At 33.6% G+C, this 11,201-nt stretch overlaps 2 protein-coding genes across 2 annotated transcripts; both read right to left on the reverse strand.

Annotated features, from left to right (window-relative positions):
• Positions 1-1,811: 1,811 nt before the first annotated feature.
• On the reverse strand, positions 1,812-2,798 carry LOC126690234 (putative ubiquitin-conjugating enzyme E2 38). Its single transcript, XM_050385356.1, has one exon. It carries the CDS (start codon positions 2,796-2,798, stop codon positions 1,812-1,814), a length of 987 nt encoding a protein of 328 aa, XP_050241313.1.
• A 2,219-nt stretch (positions 2,799-5,017) lies between these two features.
• LOC126690235 (putative ubiquitin-conjugating enzyme E2 38) lies at positions 5,018-7,384 on the reverse strand. Its single transcript, XM_050385357.1, has 3 exons — positions 6,333-7,384; positions 6,210-6,234; positions 5,018-5,287 (listed from the first exon to the last, which is right to left on the reverse strand). The coding sequence occupies exons 1-3, from the start codon at positions 7,382-7,384 to the stop codon at positions 5,018-5,020; spliced, it is 1,347 nt and encodes a 448-aa protein (XP_050241314.1).
• Between the last annotated feature and the right edge of the window lie 3,817 nt (positions 7,385-11,201).

The following is an 11,201-nucleotide window of genomic DNA, read 5'->3' on the forward strand; positions in this document are numbered from 1 at the left end:
CTTCTTATATGTTCCTGAAGCGTGTCTCTATCATCGGAGCTTCTTGGAGGATTACACTAACAGATGGAGTACATTTTGTGAACTGTATTCATCATATCCGAGGAGGAGTTCCTCCTCGGACAACCTCTCACTTGTTTCCCATCTTTGAGACTTTAATTGTGAACGTTTAACAACTACTTGCTTCTCCTTGGACCTATCAATGTTCTCGGACAAGGCCCAAGACCCAATATATTATTTTGAGCCCTGATCCCTACACTACCTATTCTCCCTCGCCTATGCTCACCAAGATCCTTTGTAGCCCCCGCTAATGCCTTTTGTTTTTTGGGTTAAACCCCACCACTGTCTCACCAAACCAATATCCAATCCAATTGGACTGTCCTTTTTACCCCCGGAAATTAGTTATATTCTTTGAGAATTTAAGCTGTGTATTTCAGGGTGTTGATTTTCAGCGACAAATCCATCACACTTTGAAAAATTTATAAATGGAGAAACAAAATAAAAAATCACTGGCAAGATTTCAATCATAAATCCAAGAATAACATGCATTTTATCAAATAAACGGCATGAGCTAGCAATCCCAAGGAGGTGCTAACTTGCAAGATCCCAAAACGAATTTTATACAAAACCACTAAGTGCTTAATGAGGCAGTCAACTGGCCCGACATATGAAAATAAAACTCATCTAATTGCCAATCATCATGCATATGATAATACTTGCATATTTTTCACCATCTAGCATTATATACTACGAAAGGGAGATCTCTCTAATTTTCTTCGTTCTTTTAACAAGCAAAAATTCATGACAGAAGCAAAACCCAATAGAGCATAAGACAAATCGTAATCAAATCAATATACAGAGAACTTAATTAGATAGGATACATACAGAGAGTTACTACAGCACAAAGCAACCTATGGCATCCCTTTCGAATTGCAAGTGATTAGATCGAATTGCAACCGTTTTTAAAAAAGAAACAACGGCTTAAATGTTTTTATAAAATTTTCCTTTATTGCTTTATCAATGCTTTGGATAAATACAAAAACTTAATTTTTTTTGCCACAAAATTAAAAGAATTATAAAAAAAATTTAACTGGAAAATGGATACAACATAATTATCGCTTTAAAAAAGAAAAAAAAAATTCAAAGCACAACAAAAATAGGGAAAAAAGTTTGTCTATATACTTTTTTTTTTTTTTTGAGAAAGAGTTTGTCTATACACTTAGTTGTAGCCAATAGTTACAACTTCATTTAATATCTTTTTATTGGATGTGTATATTGATAAATCTACCGTTGGATTGCATGTTCTTCTTATATTCTCTATATTTGCAAAATTTCCTAAAAAAATAAAAATAAAATAAAGAGTTATGATATCAATCAAATATTTAAAATTCAAATTTTTGTAGTCTAAAATTATGCTAAAAAAATAAGTTGAGTGATCGAACGATAAATAACGTTTGAGTGGTATGAAATTTGACATACGTATTAAGAATATAAATAACGTCTAATATTATAATTAGATTTTCAAAATATATAATCATGTTAATTTTTTTTAGCTAGTGGAAGTTGTAGTTATCAACCAAACTTTTAACCAACAAAATTAAAAACTATGTATATAGATAAACAAATTATATACTTAATACATTAACTCTTTTGTTTTTAATTTTCTACTTTTTTAGATTATGGAGTTATGACTTATGAGGGATTTTATTTAGGATTGGGAAAGACATTTAGACTTTATAGATAAAATTATTCAACCATTCACTAGCAAGTGTCTCATTGACCACACTTCCAACTCCATCAACAACATATATTTTCTACCCTACAAGTTCCAAGAATACTGAAAATAACAATGGCAAACAAACAATACTAAGTACCAACCCGATCAACCCCCAAATTTGTTTTGACTGGTACAAGCCTTCATTGTTGTAGGTGTGAAGGACTAGAGCTTCATTCTTTGTGTCATCAGTGAAAGCCAATTTAGTGACTGAAGCTGTATTCTTGGTAAAGGCGTTTTCAAGTTCCAGATAGAGTTTTGTTTTCTGGTGTAACTTTACTGAACCTTCAAAGAAGAAATGAGATACATAATCTTGATGGTGGCCAAATGCTGCAGAACAGTCCGTATTTGCCTTGAAAGCTTGTAATATAAAGTTTGCTCGAGTGCAAAAATGTTCATGGACAAAACCCTCAAAGCTCCTTGGAGGTTTTCTCAACAAGGCCAACATTGTTCTACAAGATAAAAGGAACATCATGCTGTTATATCTCTTTGATAACTTTTTATTTTGAGAATGACGTCGACCTGGCTCATTGTAGTAGGGTTTTTCATTAAGAACAAGCCCTTGGAGTGACACTAGTACCTGGAGAATTGTGGATTTACAAGGGTTCCATCTAGCTTCCTTCTCACCATTCCATGTGTTGAGGAGGCTCAAACAGACTTTCCCATCGCCATACAAATTTGGATTTAGGTGGTAGCCATGTGAATGATAATATGCTTTTGGAGGGCTATTGGGATAGTCAGGAGGGAATGCAAAGTCGAAGAAGAAAAGACCATCATCATAGGGTGTGCCAGCTGCCCCAACAATAACTGCTCGTAGCAAATCCATTCTTTCTTCATAGGCACGAACATAGATAGTTTCTGGCAGACTGTTCTTCAGGATTTTCCATTCTTGCATGATCTTCTTGAGTACACCACTATTAGCGTTTGTGAAGCAATCTTTCTTCTTGCCAAAAAAGCCCAAATTCAAAGAGGCAAAGTAATGATCCGAATAGTCTGAGACAATGTCAAATTGTTTGAACTCTTTCATTCTCTTTGCTGATGCTACATTGGTGGCGTTGGTGGTGGCTGCTGCCTTTTTTATTTCGCCTGACATATCGATTGAAACTGTCCGTGGAAAAGATGGTTATTTGGTTTTCAATTTTTGTGAGTGACCCTTGTGATTTTAAGATACAGAAAAAGAACAAAAAAAAAGAAAAAAGAAAAAGAAATACAATCAAAGCATAAAGTTAAAAATTGTTAAATTAAAGTGTGTTCAGTACAAATTATATACTTGTTTTACGCGCATGACAAATTCCATTCTCCATAGCAACATTTTATCTATATAATAATAACCGAACGAAGATCAATTTTTGGTTTGATTTTAAGTTTGGTTGTTGTTGTTGTTGTTGTTGTTTTTTTTTTTTTTTTTTTTTTTTTTGAGATACAACATTATCAGTTAAAGCATCAGCATTGGTGGCGCCAAAAATTTATCAGTGATTTTATTTTAGCATTCAACATAATAAAATAATATAAACAACATAATAAAATAATATATCTACTACAATAAACAATATGTTTTTTTATCATCTTGACTACAATGCATAACCATCTTTGGCTATGCACTTTAGCTCAACAATCAAATTTTTTAGTTTTTCCTCCATCATTGCAGCATGTTTTTTAATATTAATGGTGCTAAAAATAGCAATATGAATTTTTAGTACCATCAATGCTAATGCTCTTAGCTTATTGAGATCTTTTTTTTCATCCCCAATGGCATTGCTTATATTGGTTTTCAAATATCATGTTTTAAGTGTTGTTTGTGTAGAGATAAAGTATTTAATACATAGTTTAACTCTAACCTTGACCTATTTATTAATTATGCCAAATCCCCTTAACCTGAACACAACTTATTTATTAAGTAAATTGATATGTTACAACCCATTTTAACCTGTTTATATACAGTACAAGAAAAATAAAGCAAAAAATGATTTTTTTTTTCTTTTTTTGAGTAAAAGGGTTAGGAACATTTTCAATATAACCATTAAAATTCTTTCAACCACTGAATTATGTTTAGAATTTAAATTTCTGTTACATAAAAGTGAAATTTATTTATATGATTGTGGGATAAATAAAATGAATTTCCCAGGTTTACCATAAAAAAAAAAAAAAAAAAAAAAAAAAAAAAAAAAAAAAAAAAAAAAAAAAAAAACATACACAAAAACTGTATATATACTACAAGGCCAAGTTAAGGTTGAAGTCCATTAATTATTGAGATTTACATGGATCACAATAACATTTTCAGCAAACATAGTTTTAATCATCAGAACAGGTTATTCTATATGAAGAAGCATCCAATATGTTCACAAGAGTTTAATGAAACTTTTAGGAATTACATACCTGATGACATTATGCTTTCCCCATAAACACTCTCCTGCGCTTTCTTTTGTAAATCTAAACCCGCTCTCCGGAGGCTTCGTCCTACCTTATCATATATATTGTTATTTGTTAGGGATCAGATAAGATTTGTTTTGTTTTTAATTTGTTGTTAAATTTCCTAATAATTTGCGTTATATTCTGTTTAAACTACCTCCTTAGAGTCCTTCGGAGCAAGGACATCACCATATTACAACAATGACATCATCCCATATTGTTATTGTCAATTTCTTTTAGTTACTTTTAATTTTTTTTTAATAAAAAATTTGATAATAACCACAATGAGAGAAAAATGATTCGGTTCTCTCAATTTTAATAAAGAAGAGCTAGATTTGGCTCCCCTTCCAATATCACTTAATTTTATTTTGGATGGAGGATACGATATATTAAGAATCTAATGGTAAAAAACAAGTCACATCACTTTATAATTCATTTCTCTCTTAGCCACACCACACTTTTCAGTAACCTCCCTTGGCAAACCCATATAAACCAATGTCCTTGGCAGCAGAACCATAAAAAAATAATGCAATAGGCTTCAAGCTTCTTGAACGTTTGATCCCTTTCTTGCATTAAATAAAAGTGTACAACAAGACAACAAGAAAAAAAATTGTATTATTCTAACATGAGAAAAAATTTATAAAAATAAATAAGTGATACTATATGATTTTACTTTCTAATAGAAGGGCCAGTTTTTTTTTTTTTTTTTGGATGTGAGTGCAAAAAGGTGATGACTTACAAATAAAGATGAAAGATTTTGAAGAACAACATTTTGAAGAAGAAAGATGATGACTTACAAATAAAGTAAAAAATTCCCTTTTATTAGAATCCTTAGAATTAGTCATAAATCTTTGAGTCTTTGAATCCTCTTTGGTTGTGGTTTCTCATTATAGTAGCCTTCTCCACTAGGTCCAGCCCCATCATCCTTATCGTGACTTCGCTTATTTCTGGTATATTATGCTCCTGAATCCTCAAGATCATGATGGAGAAGACCAGGAGGTCTAGTACCTCATAGAGCATACTGTCTTTTTGCTGTTGCACAGTGTCATAGTCTGATAACTTCCAGCTTTTATCAATGGCTAATTGCTGGCAACACCTCTCAGATTCCTATGGTGTCTCCGACATCATTTCCGATGACTCCTAGCTATTTGCTTCCGATTGGTATATAGGCAGTGGGTTTGCAAGGGGTATTTGCCAAAGCGTGTGCATAAGTGTGAAATAAATTATATTGTGACATGACCTGCTTTTACCATTAGAATTTTTCTTATATGCCATGTGTTCTCCGTCTAAATAAAAATGAGAGATAATGAGATGATTTTCATAGACTCTCAATTGACACATTTGGCCTCCTAAGATTTGGCTTAAAATAAAATAGTTAAGATTCCAAAGTATCACAAAGATTTCATTTTAATTTGTGGGAAAATGAAAAGGTTTGTGGTACTAAATTGTGATTGGATCAAACCAAAAGGGATAATTTGTTTGTCTAAAAAATACAATTCTGTTATAATCTAATGTGAGATTGCACTACTTTGTTAATTATGTCACTTACACATGAATGTTCTAACAATTTTATTGAAAAGACTCATTAATGGTGGAATGAATATCACATGAACGTTCTAACAATTTTATTGAAAAGACTCATTAATGGTGGAACGAATATCAATTTTTTGGAGCTCCAGCCTTTTTTCATTTGTTGGCAACAATTGAGATGACACTTTGCTGTTGGAACAAATAATGAGGAAAAATTAAAAAAAAAAATTGAATAAAAAAAGAATATTTAAATAGAATGGTAGAAGATTAGAGGATGGAACTAGGTGTCTTGTAAAACTGGTTATCTAAAATAGGAAAAAAAAAAGAAGCTTTTTAAATGTCTGAAATAGAAAAAAAAATTTAAAATTTTAAACCGGATGTAAATACTCTAGTACTCAATGTCAAAATGAAAGAAAGGTAGCAACCATAAAAAATAATTAAAAAAAAAAAAGTTATAGTCCTGAATTTTTCATCAGCCAGTATCTCATAAACCACTTACCAGTTCCCTCGAGAAGATTTGCAACCTTGTTCACAGAATTAACAAAACATCACTAACAAATAAAAATAAAAAACGAATCCCAACCCAAAAATCCACCAATTTTTTTTGGAATATGAATTGGACCGGGGCAAGCCTACATTGTTGGTCGTGTGAAGGCCTAGAGCTGCATTCTTCATGTCAGTAGTGAGAGCTGATGTAGTGACTGAAGCTGTATTATTAGTCAAGGCGATTTCAAGGTTCGGATAGAGTCCTTCCATTATTAGTGCCTTAAATTCTGCTGAATCTTCAATGGTCGTGTGAAGGCCTAGAGCTGCATTCTTAATGTCAGTAGTGAGAGCCGATTTAATGACTGAAGCTGTATTTTTGGTCAAGGCGATTTCAAGGTTCGGATATAGTTCTTCCATTAGTGCCTTAAATTCTGCTGAATCTTCAATAGTAGAGGATGAATGAGATCCATTATCTTGATAGTAGCCAACTATTGCACAACCCTTTATATATGCCCTGCAAGCTTGTACTATAAACTTTGCACGAGTGCAAAAATGTTTATGGACAAAACCCTCAAAACTCATTGGGGGTTTTCTCAATAAGATCAACATTGTCCTACAAGATAAAAGGAAAATATAGTTGTTATAACTCTTTGATAACATTTCATTAGGAGAGTTACTAAGACCGGGCTCATTGTAGTAGGGTTTCTCATTAAGAACAAGTCCTTGGAGTGATACTAGAACCTGGAGAATTGTGGAACTACAAGGGTTCCACTCAGCTTCCTTTTCACTAATCCATGTGTTGAGGAGGCTCAAACAGACTTTTCCACTGCTATACAGATTTGGATTCATTCTCATGCCATGTGCATGATAATGTGCATTTGGAGGGCTATTGGGGTAGCTAGGAAGAAATGCAAAGTCGAAGAAGAAAAGGCCATCATGATAGGGTGTTCCAGCAGCCCCAACAATAACTGCTCGTAGCAAATCCATTCTTTCGTCATAGACTCGAACATAGATAGTTTCTGGCAGATTGTTCTCTAGGATTTTCCATTCCTGCATGATCTTCTTGAGGACACTACTATTAGCATTTGTGAAGCAATATTTCTTCTTGCCAAACAAGCTCAAATTTGAAGAGGCAAAGTAATGATCCGAATAGTCTGAGACAAAGTCAAATTGTTTGAACTCCTTCATTCTCTCTGCTGATGCTACATTGGTGGTGGCAGCTGCCTCTTTGATTTCACCGTATGTATTGATTGAGACTGGAAAAAGATGGTTATTTGGTTTTCAATTTTTTCGAGTGACCGTTGTGATTTTAAGTCGCAGAAATAGAAAGAAAGGTACATTCAAAGCATAATGTTATGAAGTGTTACATTAAAGTGTGGTCAATACAAATTATATAATTGTATTACGGGCATTATAAAATTCTTTCTCCATAGCAACAAAGTATATGTAAATTGAGACTGTAGAAAAAGATTATTATTTGGCTTTCATGAATGACCCTTGTGATTGTAAGATACAGAAACATAATAAAAATTAAAAAGTACAATCAAACTATCAAAGCATAAAAGTTATAAATTGTTACATCAAAGTGTGGTCAATACAAGTTACACAATTGTATTAAGGGCACAATAAAATCGATCCATTCTCTATAGCAAAAAATAATTTATGAATCTTTTTCATTGGATGGAGAGATTTGTAATTTTCACCAATAATCTAAAAATCAAACCAGTAATTTTTTTATTTAAAGAACGAATATATATTGTGGGGCCCAGCAATTTATGGGCCGAGCCCATTTATTCATGGGGAGCTCTAAGGCCCGAGCCGAAGAGGGTTACAATCCAAACTCAATAACATAAAGCCCAAAATGGCCCAGAGATGTTGCCGAGGACAGTTCAGTCCTCGGCAGACCCAAAATTCCACCGAAAAGAAGGGCAAAAACGGTATAGGAACAAGCCTGAAAGAAAATCCAAAATATCTAGGAAAAGCTGCCCTTCCCATGCAAGGCTCAAACCTAATAGAGTCGTATTCGTCAGCTTTATCAACCATCCCCAACGACTTTGGGTTTGGATTGACGGGACAAGTATCAGTCTTGGAAATGTTGACCCTACACGTGGACGAAGGAAAGCGAACGCAGGCTAGTATAAAAGAAAAGTAAGTAATATGGAAGGGGGGGGGGGGGCTGGGAAGACTGGCCAAAAAGGAAGGGCTTCCAGTCCGCCTCCAGGAGAAAGACTCTAAGGGTGAAGGCACTTTAATCACATATGAACACCACAAAAACCCACCGCTTGGTAACCAAGGCCTAGCTTTTCGAATCCACTCTCTACAAATGATATTGTTTGGGCCCATTCACGTGCGAACCCAACACTACTGCGGTTTGTCGCGGAACGTGACCCTACATATATATATATATATATATATTTTTTTTTTTTTTTAAATTTGACCTGAAGCTTGGGTTTCTTTATTTTGTTTGAAATAAAACTTTATCAATTAGCCTACTAGGAATTTTCTCAGCTCCAGTGGCATCGCTTATGTTGGTTTACAAATGTGTGCAAGCAATATAGAAAGTAGAAATACCACAAACACACGCAGCATGTACACACTAGTGTACATTGAACCTTTTTGAGTTGAGATTTACATAGATCACACTTTGAAAGCAAAAAAACACACAAACACACAGACACTATATATATATATATATATATATATATATATATATATATAGTGCAAGGCACAGTTAAGGTTGAATTTTTTTTTTTTTTTGGATAGTTAGAAGGACCACAATTTCAGAGAAGAATATTATAGTGTCTTTCTACCATTTTCAGATCACTCGATTTTAATCATCAAATAAGTTATAATATATGAAGATGTGTTCACAGAGTTTGATGAAGCCAAGGAATCACATACCTGAAGGCGTTATGATTTCCCCAAAATCATGCTCTCCAAAAGGCATTTTGTAAGGCTAAGTCTAAACCCGTTCTTCACAGAATCACAGGTTTCGTCCTTCGTCATCATTTAGTTATGAATTATAATCAGATAACATTTGTTCTGTTTTTGGTAAGCAATGGACTAATAATTAGCATTTTATTCTATTTAAACTACCTCCAAAGAGTCCTTTGGAGTAAGGACATCACCAGGACCAAACTCCATAATTTTTTTTTTTTGGGGTTAGCTACTCCTATTTTTCTTTCTTTTATTTATTTATTTATTTATTTTATTTTAATATATATTAAGAATTCTATAATTACAACAATGATATTGTCCCATATTGTTAATTTCTTTTAGTTACTCTTATTTATTTATTTATTTATTGTCGATAATTCAATAATAACCAAGAAGTATTTAAATTGTTATTTAGTAATTTTTCAATATTGCTCCGGTAGCCCTTGTTCTTGTCAATATTGAAATATAGGCTTCAATCTTCTTGGACGTTTGACTTGATCTCTCCCTTATATTAACTAAAAGTGCACAATAAGACAATAGGAAAAAATTGTATTATGAAAAAAATTTTAAATTGAAAAAGTGATATGGTATAATTTTAAGTTTTGAAAGAAGGGTGGCTATTTTTTAGGGGGAGGAGGGGCGATTTGGATGTGAGTACCTAAAGGTGATGCTAAGGTTCAGTTAGCACAACATTTTGAAGAAGAAAGATGATGACTTACAGATAAAGTCAAATTTCTCTGCCATTTGGCTTTGGCTCCTCATTATAGTAGGGCTTCTCCAATAGGTTCATCCCCATCATCCTTATCATGGTTTTGCTTATTTCTAGTACCTCTTGCACCTAATACATGGAGCATATACTGTTTTTGTTGGTGCATTGTAAGAAAATCCAATAACTTCCAGGTTTTACTGGTAGCAACTTTGTCAGCGCTGGCAATACTTCTCAGATTTTGGTGGCATCTGTGGCATCATTTCCGACAACTCCTTTGACGTAGGACAGCCAGAAAAAAATTGAAACAATAATAAAATAAATGGATATGATTTAGGAGTCAGTATCTAGGCCTTACTTGGAGTCAGCACCAAGTAGGGAAATCACTAGGAGTCAGCACCTAAGGTGGATCTGGAGTCAGCACCAGACCAAAAAGAGACCAAGCGGCCATTTTTTTAATTCATCAAAGTATTAACTTTCTCCTCAAGGAGTACAATAGGTTGCTTATAAAGGATTGCTAAACCCTAGTTCTAATTGGCTAGGAAACCTAATTGCCTTATTACAAAAATAACCTTGCTTCCAAATTAAAACACTAATAGCCTAATAAACTACAAGGACCTAAAACATAAAAATACAATTGACTTGCAAACATAAATAATAATTTTCTTGCATCTCCTGCATTATTCTCCTCTAGTTGGAGAAAACTCGACCTTGAGTTCTAAAGCATTGAAGGATTAGGATGCTTACAAGTAACACTTGCTTCCAGTCTGGAATCACCTTAGGGAGCATAGAGAAAAGAAAAACATTGAATTTCACCATGTCAAACTCTTCTAGAATAACAAAATCAATGTGTGGAATCAACACAATCCTATCTTAAACCATTGGAAGCACTATGTTATCCACTTTCTCCACTCTAGCAAACTGGTTGTCTTCATGTGCCATGGAAGGTTGATCAAAAGCAGATTCATTAGCTTCCAATATCACATCATGTGCATCCTCTAACATAATACTCTCTTTAGAATCCATCTCTACACCTTGCTGCTCTTCAATAGCTTTGTTTCCTTGCACGCATGTTAAAGCAACACTAGTTGAGGCATGTACGTCTTTGTCAACATTAAGCTTTGGTGTTACTTGAGGTTTCTCCACTACTAAGATATCATCATCAATGTTGTCTTCTATAGGGGCAGCAATAATTTCATTGTGATCAATTATCCTTGGTTTTCCAATTGAATCGGTTTGACTCTTCATTTGCTTCATCTGAGCAATCACGTCTTGAACATCTTTCATGAGCTTTTCAAATAATTTCTTTAATTCCTTGGTAGCTTGTTCAAAAGTGCACCGAGGACATGAAATGGGATGAGG

Source organism: Quercus robur, chromosome 6 (genome assembly GCF_932294415.1).
Source record: "Quercus robur chromosome 6, dhQueRobu3.1, whole genome shotgun sequence".
In the NCBI taxonomy this organism is placed as follows: domain Eukaryota; kingdom Viridiplantae; phylum Streptophyta; class Magnoliopsida; order Fagales; family Fagaceae; genus Quercus; species Quercus robur.